This window comes from Crocodylus porosus, unplaced genomic scaffold (genome assembly GCF_001723895.1).
Source record: "Crocodylus porosus isolate Cpor-Errol unplaced genomic scaffold, CroPor_comp1, whole genome shotgun sequence".
Taxonomy (NCBI): domain Eukaryota; kingdom Metazoa; phylum Chordata; order Crocodylia; family Crocodylidae; genus Crocodylus; species Crocodylus porosus.
The window spans coordinates 45,029,431-45,044,761 of record NW_017728950.1 but is presented as its reverse complement, the minus strand read 5'-3'; the positions used below and the strand labels follow the sequence as shown (position 1 = coordinate 45,044,761).

Here is a 15,331-nt window from a genome sequence, read left to right as displayed (position 1 = left end):
GTCATGTAACACTAAGCAGATGTGACAATGATCTTAGTTAGTCATATATTTGTCCCTACTCCCAAGCATGTTAACTATTAGCCAGATCATTATTGGAGGTTAATTTTCCTTTGCTGATCAGTAATCACGCCTACTTAGACATGTGACAAATCTCTTTGGACTGATGTTAAATACGCCAAAGACTTGAATACCAGAAAGTTTTAAATACTGATAATAAAGTTGCCTAATTAAAATGAGATGCAGATGGCACTGCCACCTAGCAATTTTCACCTCACTTACTCTGACTCCAATTATAGTCCCTCCCTACTGACTTACACTGTTTAAATTACGAAGTCAGAGGACAGATGACTATTTTACCTGTTTCTATTCATACAGATAAGTCTAACACATTGTCCTTTTTTGTGCAAGACATGAGGATGGACTTAGTATTTGTTCTAGAAGCACAGGTAACTTAATTCTTTTGGGAAAAAAAGAAATAGGAATAAAAACTGCTAAGAGACTCATTAACAGATACACTCAGCAGCATGAAGCATATGACTTTTACACAACACAATGTGTTCTTTTAACACTTGTTGGTTGGAGCAGATGCCAAAATTCTGGGAAATACACGTTCATTAGAGAAACATAATTTTTGTCTTCTGACCTATGTATTACGTTTCCAGAGCAATTCCCCATTTTAGTTTGTCTTTTGGCATGCTCTAGCGAGCCTGATCTGACTCCCACAGGGTGATTTTTTTTTCCTTACTAAAAGCCTACTTTCTTCCTGTCACTGGAGTTTTTTGAAGAACTATTTATAAAGACATCTACAGGGGATGATCTAAGTATACACGATCCTGCCTCAGGGTAGAGGGATGGACTTGATGACACTTTTTAGACCCACATCTCAATGATTCTATATAGTTTTGTGTAAGAAATCAATTTTTTGGGGAGTGTGTGTGTGTGTGGGGGGGGGCGTGTAGAATCTATCCAGAGTCCACCGGCGTGCTCTAAAACTGTAGTGCCTCTCTGATGAGATTGCTGTTTAAGCCTATAAACTTGAACTAGTAGCTGTTGCTCCTTTGCAGCCAACATGGTCACTATTATTCCTCCTTCTCCTCCTTTCTGATCTGCTGCTTAAGTTCCACTTCCAACCTCTTTATGTAAGGCCACTGCAGAATTTCTCTCAGCAGTCTGGAAGGGGCTGATCCAGCACTCAGTGAACTTAGTATTAAAGCTCCCAAGGAATTTCAATGGTGCATAAAGTTCTGCAGGTGGCTGCTCAAAAGTTTCTGCGGTGCAGGGTCTATGCAGGCCCCTTGTATGAGGGCACAAAAGGGAATTCACTCTTAGGGAAAAAAGTTGAAGCTAGACAACTTATTGTTTTCCCCTGGATATTCAGAAGTAGTGCAAGTGAGAAAATGAAATGCTGTATGGCCCAGCAAATGTCCCCTTGCCTGACTGGAGCCAGCCAACATGAAGCTGCGTTGGCTCTCTTCTGTAGTAGAGTGAGATTGCAGCCTTTTGAATTGCTGCTGCGTCCCTGGACAGACTTGCTCTTGTTGTCAGTCTCAGTGTCAGGAAATGTGGCCTTTAATGCTTTATAGATTGTGTAGATAGAGTTTGTTATGTAACACTAAGCAGATGTGCCCAACCTGTATCTTCTCCTATAGAAAAGTTTTGGTTATTCATTCCTCTGTGTAAAGTGATGCTGTACTGCCTGAATGAACAAAATGGGCCTGTTTTGGCTACCGTTTTGCAAAATGGAAAATGTATACTCATAAAAGTAATTCCATTGCCTAGTCAAACTGTTTGGGTGAGTGCATGCTCACCATTGTGAAGGTCACATAAATACGGGCTGGTGAACAAGGATGTATTGACAAAACCCACTTTTTTTATTCATTTAGCAAACAGCCTTTCATTTTGTGGAAGCATTGTATGCAAATGAATGCTGATTTGTAAGGAGCTTTTGTGCATCATAATAACATGCTAAATGAGGTCATCACGAGTGCTGTTAATACAAAGAATACTGGGCCATTAAATTGATTAAACTGCTCAAAGCACCATTGCTTTCTTCCTGCCACCTTCTCACTTGACCTCGCCAACCCTGAGGAATTTCTGCAACGTGGTACCCAATTATTTAATGTTTTCAGTGGCACCTTTGGCTTTTGTTTTTAAACAGCAAATGAAAAATGCTCCTTATTTCATGATACATGGTTTTCCTCCGCATTTATTCCTCCTCTAGTTGATCAGTGTGACAGCACATTAGCAATATGAATGACTATCTGTAGAAGCTGTGTTGATGTCTCTGTAGAGATTATTCTGCATGAAGGCGGTGATGAAAGGTTGCTTTGAGGCTTGTGTGTCCACAACCATAGCTGGAGGCAGTTGTAGAAACGCTGGTTAGAGGGCTGAAGTGACTGACTTGTGAAGAAAGAAAAAAGTTAGGTATAGCTTGTTGAGGTAGGATAGAACAGGATTAGTCTGAGTAGCATGGGCAGGAATGATTTTACATGAAAACTAATCAGGAACAGAAGAACTATATCAGGAACAAGAAATCTGAAACTGACTATCAAGGAAGAGTTCTTTGATAATAAGCTCTTTTAGGTTTTTGAATAATGTCTCTAGGGATGCTCTACTTTTTGACACATTTAAAAGCAAGGTGGACAAAATACTTCAGAGAATAATAGTGCACCAGAGAATAACGAGTGCACTGGTTGCAGATGGATAAATTGCTTTAATAATCTGTACATTTTCCATTTTTGCTCCCTTTGATTACCTGAAGATCTTAGTAGCTGATGCTGCCAAATGATGATAAAGGGGGTGCACACCCAATGGAAGGGAGGGGCCATCACCAGGGAGGACTATACTGCGGTTGCTCGGGGATGCAGGGGGCAGTCAGGAAGGCCAAGGCAGAGATGGAACTGGGACTGGCTTCCTGGATCAAGGACAACGGGAAGTCCTTTTTTAAATACATAGGGGGCAAAAAGAAGGTTCCGGGAAACGTGGGGCCCCTGCAAGACATGCTAGGAAATTTGGTTGTCACACCAGACGACAAAGCTAACCTATTTAACGACTTCTTTGCCTCCATTTTCCTGAACAGGGACCGGAACAGCCACCCCCCCTCTGAGCCCCCCTTAGACTGCAGAGGAGGTGCACCTAGGCCAAGGGTTAGTGAGGAACTAGTTAGGGAACTTCTGGAGGGACTGGATATAGTCAAATCAGCTGGTCCGGATGATCTCCACCCCAGAGTACTGAGGGAATTGGCTGAGGTCTTTGTGGGACCCCTGGCATGGCTTTCCAAGCACCGTGGTGCTCTGGTGTGGTGCCAGAGGACTGGAAGAGGGCCAATGTGGTTCCCATCTTCAAAAAGGGAAGGAAGGAGGACCCGGGAAACTACAGGCCAGTTAGTCTTACCTCAATCCTGGGCAAGGTTTTTGAGAGAATTATCCTGGTACATGTCCACGAGGGGCCAGCAGGGGAGATTACGCTTAGGGGCAACCAACACAGTTCATTAGTGGCAGGTCCTGGCAGACCAACCTGGTGGCTTTCTACGACCTGATCACCAAATCCTTAGATGCAGGGGTAGCAGTGGACATAGTCTTCCTGGACTTTAGGAAGGCCTTCGACTGTCTCTCACCCCGCTCTCATTAAGAAACTGGGGGACTGTGGTGTCAACACCCACATAGTCAAATGGGTCGCTAACTGGCTGGAGGACCACACCCAGGGAGTAGTAGTGGATGGGTCATTTTTGACCTGGAGGGATGTGGGCAGTGGTATTCCGCAGGGCTCTGTCTTCAGGCCTGCACTGTTCAACATCTTCATCAGTGACATGGATGAGGGGGTAAAAAAACACGCTGTTCAAATTTGCTGATGACACTAAGATGTTGGGGGATGTGGGCATGCTAGAAGGGAGGATTAGGCTACAAGTGGACCTAGACAGGTTACAGGAGTGGGCAGATGAGAATAGGATGGGATTCAACACCGACAAGTGCAAGCTGCTGCACCTGGGGAGGAAGAACCAGCACCATACCGACAAGCTGAGGAATGCCCTTCTCATCAGGGCAGAGGCAGAAAAGGATCTTGGAGTCATCATTGACTCCAAGATGAACATGGGCCGGCAGAGGAGGGATGTCGACAGCATGGAGAGGGTCCAGAGGAGGGCCACTCGCATGATCAGGGGGCAGCAGGGCAGGCCCTATGAGGAGAGGCTACCTGTTCAGCCTCCACAAGAGAAGGCCTGTTACAAAGTAGTCAGAGGGGACCAGCAGGCATTGGGGGAGTTCCTTTTTCCCCGAGCACTGCCAGGAGTGACCAGGAATAACGGTCACAAGCTGGAAGAGGGTCGATTCAGGCTAGATATCAGGAGGCACTACTTCACAGTCAGGGCGGCTAGGATCTGGAACCAACTTCCAAGAGAAGTGGTGCTGGCTCTTACCCTGGGGGTCTTTAAGAGGAGGCTAGATGAACACCTTTCTGGTGGTTGTTTGACCCCAGTACTCTTTCCTGCCATGGCAGGGGGTCAGACTCGATGATCTGCTCAGGTCCCTTCCGACCCTAGAAACTATGAAACTTCTAGAGAGGTGCAGAGTGATCTCAGCTCCCAGTGAGGGAGTGGATCACCTGAGGATCAGACCCAGGCTTAGAAAAAATGAAAATGCATGTGGGAGGTTCACAGTTTGCCATCAGGGACTATGCACCCACATCACAAAACTAAAATTTCTTATAACTAGCAGTCTCCATTCCACAGAAGCCTGTGTCTGATAGGAAGGAAGCAAAGACTGTTTTGTGGGAAAACATTGGAGAAACGTTCAAAAGACAGTGGTTCAATTCATGGCTCTGCCACAGGCTTCTTGCATTATCTTGGGCAGGTCCAAGAACCCACGTAAGCCCGTGATAATTCTTTAACTGGCTTCAATTAACAGAGTCTAATATCTAGTCGACCAATGGCTTTTTCCCCATTTGTATAACCAGGGTTAACAATACTTTCCTACTTTCCAGGGAGGATTAACTGTGGGGAGGATTAACTAATGTTTTAGTATTGAGGTACTTGACATTGGGATATACAAGTACCTATAGGGATAGCACTGTACTGACTCACAGATAGGGTCATTGCATTGTTAAAGACTGAAACGCACTGGTTTCACTTATTACATTGTGCTCTTCACTCCCAATAGCTCTAAATTCATATTAAAAAGCAAAAGCTGCAAAACCAGTAAAAGTAAAGTAAATGCAGGTTTGTCTTTTTTTTTTAAATAGGGATTCCTCCCCTGCCTCCCCCAGCCTTTTTTTTTAAATGTGGACCCACATTTAAGGAATTCTGTCATGCATTTTAATCGTTGACTTTGCAGGTAATTTTTAATAGCCTCCAGGAATGGAGAACTGTATATTTTGATATTTAATTGTTTAGCGTAATTTTCTTGGAAAATGAAACTTTCATATAATGTTACAGCATCCTGTAAATCAGGCCTATAACATATAATAGATTTATACCCGCCTTGTGAATGAAATTAACTCCCTATTTATTAATATATAAAACAAGGAACTGAAGTCACATTTGTACAATGATCTATTTTTGGTGGACCATGCATGCTAAAATCCCAGCCTTGATCTCTTGAACTATTGAGTCTGCCATAAATATTTGATGCTGAACAAGCCCATAAAAAGAAAATGCCAAATATGAATAGAGGGGGAGCAAATGTGTGATTCAATTTTAATTACCAGAATCTTTTTTCTAAAGTCAAGTTCATCTTCTGTAAGAAACAGAAAATTACCAACAATTTTCTTTCTTGCTGTAACCTACTTTAAACCCTCAGCAGCACATTTTAGTCCAGCTCTGAAGGAGGAGGAGATAGTAACATGGAAAACAAAAGGACCAGGACACAAGGACTAAGGTAGAACAGTCTGGTTTTATTACCTCATGTAATCAAGAGCTTTTATTCCGCTTTCCTTTTTTTCTTTCTTTCTCTCTTTTTTCCTTTTTTTCTTTCTTTCCCTTTTTTTTACAACATACATTAAGCTGTGAATCAGATGTTAGGGGGATGTGGAAATGAAGGAAAATTGGTGACATCACAATATTTTACAATTTTACAACAGATGAGTCTGAATTTGTTGCATCTACCAGTGTATAGCAAGGGTGAAAAGCAAAGGCACACTTAGGTCTATGGATCCCTCAAAACAAGGGGTGGAGAGTAATCAGGTTGGGAAGAAGATTAAAACAGCAGCCCCACTGAGTACAAAATGGGCATTTCAAGGTCAACACAGTAACTGCTGTGACGTATATTACAAAGGCAGATCTCTGTACAAAGCTGTCGCAGTGATTATTCCTTTCTACATGATGATAGAATGCTTGCTGAGTAATAGCAACGGGCACTGTGCATTTAGTACTCAGGGGTTTGGAGATTGGTAAAAAGGTTGAAAGTTGAGTTGCTTTTTTTTTTTTTTTAATACCTTCCTGCTCCTACTGTTTTGATGTTTTTTTAAAAAACAAAACAAAAACATTGCTTTGGATACAGATCTATCTATTCCAGTCTGCATAGTTCACTAGTGGTGAACAAGTCTTGTTTGGATGAAATCAAAGAATGAAATCAAAGAACTGCAGGCACCCTTGTTACACACTTTGGTCTAGACCATCCAGACTTTCTAAACACCATCTACACACTAGCTGACTTGAAACCTTTCTTTTCAGTCATTCAGAAACAAAACCAAAACCTTGTGAAACAAATAAAGTATAAAATTAAAAAAAACCCAAACCAAACAACCACCTTACTCAAACATACTGTCCAGTTGATACAAAAAACCCCACAAAACAACCCCCCTCATTTTCTACAGTATGTTGACACAATTATTATAACAGATTAAAAACAAATCTACCGTTGTGCATAAACCACTGAAAAATTGTAAAAGAACTTGCGCACACACACACACACGCAGGCACGCACGCACGCACACACATAGGGTATATATGCAGTCACATGAAAGGAAACAAAGGAAAATAAAAATCAGTTCCCCCAAAAGGTTTTCGCTGCATCCTTCTGGTTGACCCTATCGTAGCAGTTACTCAGTTACAGCAGGAACCAGCCTGCCTTGTACTATTTCCATTTCACTTCATTTTGTATACTGCGCACGGCCCTAGGTGTGGCTGAGGCTTTCTTCCAGGGGCTGGCCAATCTTACACAGTGCTTGTCTCCAGCCAGCGGATGCACCAGACTTGGAGACAGTATACTAGTCACTTTTCTGCTGGCTAATGATAATATCACCATACTGAAATAATATGAAAGAATAAGGCGGGGAGAGGGGAATTTGCCACCCACAATATAGTGCCTATGCTGTCAACATAGCCTGGGGGTGGTTTGAGGGAAGAATTGGCACAACTAGAAAGTCAAACTGAATTGGAGGATATAGTACTTCCCTAGTTTCTTGAGGGATATGATGTCATTACAATAACCACTACATTCTTCTTTGAACTTCTTTACTCCAATTCTCCAGGGGGCTTGGAGGAGGGAAGATAAATAAATATTTGTGTTATTCAAATGGGGGTAAAGAGGTTTTACATACTACAGCTCACAAATATACACAACTGAGGGTGTAAGGCACAAATTTACATGTGGAAGAAAACAGGCTATTCACAGATGTATTCCCACGAAAAACCCGTGTGATAAGACCATAATTTATGCATGGTAACAGCCGGCTTATTAACTAGTTCACACCATTTGTGGATTTTGTTTGCCGTCTCACATGCAAGGTGAAATGAGATGGCACATCACAAGCTGGTGCCTTCACAGAAAGTATAAACTACTGACAAAGCCATGTTGATAACAATGGTGCACGAATGTGCGGCTTAAGAGTTTCTTTTTTAGTTGCATTAGAAGTTATGGACTTGGGGGATTTTTTTGTTTGTTTGTTGCCTGTAATAGATCAGAGGCCCAGCCAGTGAATTAACTGACAGATTTAAATAAATATTCCCCTTTTCAGCTACAGATCAGACAGTCCAAACACAAAGTTCAGAATTCCAGCTCCAACTTATTTAACTCAGTGAATTTATTGGAAAAATAAAAGAGTTTTAATTACTCCAGTTAATGGGTTTTGCGTTAAATAGGTATAACTTTCAATGTACTGTTCTGAAGAGCTGCTCATAGGATGATATGCAGAAGTCATTTCCTTAGGAAAAACAAAAGATGAACAATAAATAATAGGAGTTATTTCGTTAACAGTCACATGTTATTCAGGAAAAGAGAAGAGTAGCAGAAATCTATGACATAGTTTTGCCCAACCTGGCATTTAACTGCTATAATCAAAGGGCTGTAACACTGATGGGCATTTCACAGTACCTGCACATAGTAAACTTCTGCCATTGTTAAGTCAGAGTTAGCTTTATCAATGAATTCTTTATTTTTTAATTTTTTTGTGTTTTTTAAAATTCTTTTACTTGTTTTGCTTTTCAGAGCACTCTTTCCCAGTTCAGGAATGCACTGTGCAGTTGGGGGTGAAATGTCACAGTCATCATTCACCTGTGTGCTTTTGGCTCAATGTTTTTGTGATGTTAAGTTAGTCTTTTGAGTAAAGAACTGTTGGGTTGTGGGGGTGAGTCCTGCAGTTGCAAACCTTTAACCATGGATCATATGGCTCGGTTTAAAAAATATTCCACTTTTCCCAGAGAGCAGAATCAATGCATCCTCAGCTTAATAACAGCCTTCTTGTCAATGAGAACTAACGATGCCGTTGCAGAACACTGGCTTTAAAGGGCAAACTCTGCTTAATTGCTGTTTCCCCCCACCCCACTCTGATTATGTACATGCATCATTGGGCTTCATGGACGATGAAAGTGGGGCAAAAGAAGGTTTGGGGGGTACATCTGGTTTTAGTGAAGGTGTACGTTTCAACCCCGACCTTGTCAGCGAGTTATATGCGGTGAGACTAGGCTGCCTAGATACAGTCACAGCCTGCGCCTGAGCAGCGTGGACCTGTATAGAGTCCACTCTCTGCGGGGCAGGAGGAGGGTTGTCTCCCCTGCCAAAGCTCTGATTTCGGGAGAGGTGGGAGGAATTAGAGGAGTTAGTATTGTTTCTTTTGAGAGTCGATGTCTGGTGATTTCTCGTGAGTGAGTTCGTAGGGTAGTTCCTCTTGTAGTCCACATTATATGCGGAGGAATGCATCTCCAAGCGCTTGCTCAGGCCACTCTGAGAAAGAGAGGAGCTAGGAGGCCCAAGGGAGGCTTCCCTCTGGGGTACTTTTGGTGGCATGCTATCAAGATTTTCCACCAGGTTGACCCCATGGTTGGGGCTTTTGCTGCTGAGATGCTCCTTTATGGTTTTGTACTCAAGGGTGGCATTCTGGTCCTCCACCGCCATCTGTGCCACGTCACTCATTTTTGGCTGATCCACATACTCATGCTGATACCCTTGCTGAGAGATTGGCAGGACCACAACACTTGGGATGTGGCTGGGAGAAGCCCTCAGAGGCAGGTCAGTTGGGATCACAGGCGAGGCCATTGGGGGGATATCTTTTGTGCAGGCATTGATGAGATTCTGGTTTCTTTCCCATTCCCTGCTTCCACGACTGGGCTTTCTCTTCTGTTGCAAGGTTGGGGTGGATTCAGGGGTTGGCAGAGCAGCCAAGTCCAGATGGTGCTGGTCAGCTTTGATTAACATTTTGGCTGTGCTGCCGGGGGTAGCCAGTTTGCCGTTGTGCATCAAAGGTGTGAGGATAGCTTCTGGCTTTGGCTCCTTAGACTGAGTGTCTCCAAAGAGGCCACTCAACTTGGTAACACTGCTCATGGAGCCACGGCGGGAGTGCGTCAGCTCCTTCTCCTTCCTCTGCACAACAGCCACGTCTCTGCGGCGATGGTCACAGATGCAGTAAACTATGATTCCTGAGAAGACGGCTCCCATGACAAAAGCAAGAATGACTGCAATGGCCAGGAGGGTGACGGGCACCAGCTGATCATGACCTTTGAGATAACTCTCACGAATCACTCCTGAAACAAACATCACAGGGAGGTAAGTGGACAAGTAACAAAAGCTTCTACCTAGTCCATTCAGAAATGTTAACTCGGGAATTTATCTGTGATCTGTGAGGTGCTTTTTCATTGACTACCCTAAATACAGAACCATACAATACCTACCAGCTGGATGTTGTTTTGAGCAGAGATGGGCTCAAGCTGATGAATTCAGACCCAGGTTTGACTGATAGAAAGTTTGGGGGAGGGGGAAAGAGGGAGATGTCTACTGTGGGGGAGCTGGGGATCATTCCTTGTAAAAACATTGGCAGTCAGGATCTGTCTTAGAGACCAGATTTCAAAACAGCCCCAAAATTCCAGGAGATGGAAAACTGGTCCTTTTTTTGGCATTTTAAAGCTTCCATTAACTTCAGTAAGGCTGGGGCTCCACCCCCTATTCTTCTTCTGGATGGTGTCTAATTCTGAGACAAGCCACTCATGCATGTCTCCCTCCATCCTGTCTCTCGACAGGCTGATGTTATCACATGCTTTATTACCATACGTTTTTGACATTGGAAAAGTTTTACATTGAGGAAACAGAAGCTTTATGCAAGTGACTGAAATGAATCCCACATGCTTTCAAGCTTCCTTCCTTGCTTTTTACTGGTGGTCTCTTTCTCATGTCTGGACTTGAACACAATGTCACAAGAGTGTTCAAGTAACTTTTGGGTACAGAGGCCAACTCTCAAATCAATGGAAAGCTTCAGATTTCAAGTGCCATTGCTAATTTAATTTTAAAAACATCTCTCTTGTTCTGGACAGGTAAATATGCTGATCTCAATGCTGAAGGTTTTGCTGCTTCAGCAGCAAGTTCACACAGTGAGGGCACCATTTTATGACACTGCACTGTGCTTGGAGATGTCGTCACAGTAGGCTTCTTCAGCAGAGCTGATCTCAACTTAATAAAAATAATGTGAAAGCACCAGTCAATAATCTTACAGAACATTAACCAAGATATTGCATTTCTAAAGGAAGTTGCTACTTTTACTTAATCATGCACCAAGCCAGCAGGCTTTTAATAAAATACAAGCACAAATCCTTTTTTCAAAAATATCAAGTGAGGAGTTGTCACAACTGTTGGTTTATAAGTGCCAGATAAAGCAGTAAAAAACCCAATCTCTAATACCCTATACACTTCTTTGGAAAGAATGGAAATGCATTAAAAGCACCACATGCTGGAAAAATATAAAATGCGTTCTTATTAAGGAAGAGATAGTAACAGAGAAAATGTACCTCAAAGGGCCTCATGAGACTTTGTGAAGATTTACATTCTTCACGTCTTAAATCAAAATCAGCAGTTTCTGGAATAATGTCTTTTATGTGTTTGGCAGGCGGATTTCAGTGGCCCATAATTAGAACCAAAAAACCCACAAAACAAAACTCACCATGCCAGCCCCTTCCCCCTAAATGAACAAAAACTAGCCAACTATGTTAAATAACATTAAAAAAACTGCTGTTTCTTCATGGAGTTTTGATAAGCATCTTATTGATATACAATTTTACTTCTATAATGTATGGTTTCTGTTCTTGTTTCAAGTACAGTGTGTAAGTGGACAAGGGATATTTACATACAAGGCTTTTATTTTTTAAAAGCTAAACAGCTCTTGAAATTATAATCCCTTGTTTGTGACATCACAGTTGGTTGCCATGGAAATTATTGTGCTGTGACAAATAGAGGATTATGATTTCATGTGGGGAATAAATAGCAGGAGCAGATGATCCTTTAAAAACAAAGCTCCTGCATTCATGTAAGTGTCCTTAGTTATAAAAGAATAAGGAAAGAAAAATTAACCCCAGAAGGTAAACAATAGATAAGTAGAAGCAATCTCCAAATTAAATGATTTTCACAATCTTTCAAGAAGCTTTAGGAGGTTTATGAAGAAGCAGGTCTGGCTACACTACTTCATTAGGAGTAAATGCAGTAGAATATGGTGCTCTCATGGAGCATAAGTTAATAACAAGAAAATTCAGAGTTATTCAGTCAAATTTCAGTCAAAAGATGAACCCATACAGAATATTAACAAGAAGCATGGTCTAACGGTGAAAGCCTAGGACTTAGGCTTGCTCATATATGACTCTAGGCAATTGCCTTAACATCTCTGGACCTCAGCTGACTCAACTGGTATGTGAGGACGATACTTAGCATAAGGGTGCTTTGAGCCAAAGTTAATTTATATTTGTAGAGTTCTTTGAAAGTTTGGGCTGGAGGTCCTGTCAGGATGGTCACAAATGTGTTAGGCTTGATCTGCAAACATACTCTTAGATAAAGTAAGATAAGCAAAGAAGAACTTTAGACATAATGTCAAGTTAATGGAATAGACTGATTTTCATCCTACGTCTAATCCAACTGGCTTTAATTACCTGAGTATTCCCAACAACTTCAACTTTAATCATATGATTAGAACTAGACAGGATTTGGCCCAGATTAAATGAAGTTCAGAGCGTGGGTAAAGTAGAATAAATAAAAAAATATGTACTATGATCTGAATGATCTGTGTCTTGTTATGTGAAAGGAGTGGATAATCTCAAATCATTAGCAAAGTATCAGTATCATTAGTGGCAGTCTCAATAGTGAATTGGCCTGTTATCTAGCCTACCTCTTTGTATTAAGCTACAGTTGCCCTGAAAGCACACTGATGGGACAGCCTGAGGAATCTTGCCTTGCTGCTGCCCATGCTTTATTTGTGCTATGGTTATATGCAGGACTGCAGTGGCCAGTCTTCTCAGAAACATTTCATGAACACTGATTACTCAAAACAAGAGGTAGATATGTAGAACCTAGACTTTTGAAAGTCAAAGAAAATCTGGAGTATACAATATATTCAAATAATCAAATCTTTATCTTTAAAGAAACAGCAGGTAAATCGTAATAAGCCTATCATTATTCAGAAGCCCATCTTGAGTATATGTACTGCATGAAATCATAGTAACACACAGCATGTTGGATGACTTAATTAATTATCAAGGGTAGGGGGGGTTGAAACCAGATTCTAATCAGTTATAGACATAGATTTTACTACGATGATTTTATAATACATAGTAAAATAATAAGATATACAAACATGTCTTTGCAATTTTAAATTACCTATCTTGTAACTCCTTGGTTGTACTTCCATGTTTCAAATAAGAAATTTGCCCTGTTTATTTCATTTTATGTCATGTTAGTGTATTAGAAGGATTTTTTATAACTCAATCATATCTTTAGGTAAATTTGAAAGATTGTCATATGAACATTTTCCTTTTATTTGCATAAAATATGTGAAGGTAAATCTTCACAAATCATAACAGAACACTCCTTAGAAACATTATTTTAAATGTGATATTGATTAAATGTATGCAGATGAATCTGAGGAGAAGAACTTGTACAGACAGTGGTGGAATGTCTCAAAATCTTCAGAGGACTGAACTTGTGGGGAGTTGCACCTCTATGGACCAGATTCTCTGTGTAACTAATGTCAATGTACTGATACTTATCAATCCTCTTGAAATCCTCATCTAGGACCAGCTGTCTTTCTCCCTAAACATCACTCTACTCTCAAAAGTCTTTGCAGCTTCATATTTAATACACTATCATAGAATCGTAGAAGTGGGGTCGGAAGGGACCTTATAGATCTTCAAGTCCGACCCCCTGCCTGGGCAGGAGAAAAACTGGGTTCAAATGATTCCAGCTAGGTAGGCATCAAGCCTCCTCTTAAAGACCCCCAGGGTAGGAGCCAGCACCACCTCCCTTGGTTATCAAGTAGTCATCTGATATGTTGCCCCTTTTGCTGATTGTTCTGGTTCCTGGAGATAAGTAAATAACTTATTCTGTTCTTCTCCACTTCTCCCTATTCAGTGCAGCTTATTTCATTACCCCAGAGCAGCTGTATCAAGGATCCATTTTTTCTGGGACTGCTAATCTCACCATTTTAAAAAGTGATTCTGTCTTCCCTCAGGGTTTACTTCCAGTAGTTTATAAGACTGTTAAATTGCAAAGCATGTGCAAGATAATCTCTCTTTCTTAAAATTACTTATCTAATGGGAAAGTGGAATGGGCCCCTTTAATCCTCATTACAGGAGGGGGGTGGGTAAAGTCTTTCAGAAAAAAGGCTGGAGGCCACCCCCATTTAAGAAATATGAGGAAAGGTCCTAGCAGCAAGAGGTAGAATGACTTGGACCAGGGAGAAGGACAGAGCTTCTGCTGGAGGAAGACAGACTGAGGGGAAGTGACTGTGGGTAAGCCTTGGGGGAAAATGGAATGAAGCCTAATAGTAGAGACCTACTGAAATCATGGTGGAAATGGGCTGCACAGCAGCTCCTTTAATCTTGCAGGTTCCCCCATGTGCCCCCTTCCCCGGTTGCTGGTTGACTGAGGGGCCCTGGTGGCCCTGTTCTTTGTTGCTGACTAGCCAGGAGGCAAAAATGGTGCCAAAAACCATACCTCCCTGCTGATCAGGAGCAAGCAGTGGGACCCCTCTGCCAATTGGCAAGGGGGACATGTGGGGAAAACTGCAAGATTAAAGAAGCTGCGATGTAGTGTACTTCCGCCATGATTTCAGTAGTTCCCTACTAATACACAGCAAGAATGGCCAACTGGCCCCATCCACAAGGATTAAGAAGTATGGAAAGGAGGGGACTGAGCCAGGGGAAAAAACTGTAGGACTACCAGGCAGGAATGAGTCCAGTAGAAATAAACAATGAGACATTAATCAGAAAAGCTGAACAAAGGAAACAGGATACTGGGAGGCTCAGTAAAATCTCATGCCCTGTCAATTAGACCCTTTTTCCCTTCAGAACACCTGCACACTGAATAGGAACAAAACACTGCAGGTGAGATGAACAGGGACACCTGTGGAGAAGGGAAGGCTACAGTGGTGCAGTGTTGGACTTGGAGCAGGGAAAAGGTGCACGTGGCTGCAGAGAGGATCTCACATGCCTCAGGATTTTTTATCCCACTGGTGCATAAATAATGTGGAAATCCCAGAGTGGTTTTAAAACATCCAGATATGAGATCTACAAGTCCAGCAGTGGTATAATTTGGTCCTGTCATGCTTAAGTAAGGTAGCTGTTTGTATGTGGAAGAGGAGACCAAATGCTGGGATCCATGCCTGTCCCCAGCAGAACCTGACACAATGGGTGCTGACAGGCATAACTTGGCCATGTTCTACTCATGGCGCTTTATACAAAGCACCATGAGTTAGAGCCCCCCTGACCCAACAGAGGCCCCTTGCCTCTTGGGTCAGGGCAAGAGGGCTGGATCCTGCCTGCACTGGCCCTGGCCAAGGAAGCTGCTGAACTACCCCTTTCCCCAGCTGCCCCCCCACCCCCCAGACCTGCCAGCTGGGGTTTGCTGCCTGGCTGGAGCTGGAGGGAGTGGGG

At 42.3% G+C, this 15,331-nt stretch overlaps 1 protein-coding gene across 4 annotated transcripts in view; it reads right to left on the bottom strand.

Moving 5' to 3' along the window:
* Positions 1 to 5,866: 5,866 nt before the first annotated feature.
* Positions 5,867 to 15,331, bottom strand: part of SEMA6A (semaphorin 6A) — a 146,887-nt gene continuing 137,422 nt past the window's right edge. For all 4 annotated transcript variants that reach the window (XM_019554918.1, XM_019554919.1, XM_019554920.1 and 1 more), the window contains one exon: positions 5,867 to 9,952. In XM_019554918.1, the coding sequence (XP_019410463.1) occupies positions 8,763 to 9,952 (1,190 nt within the window). In that variant the 3' untranslated portion in view covers positions 5,867 to 8,762. The remainder of the gene's footprint in view (positions 9,953 to 15,331) is intronic.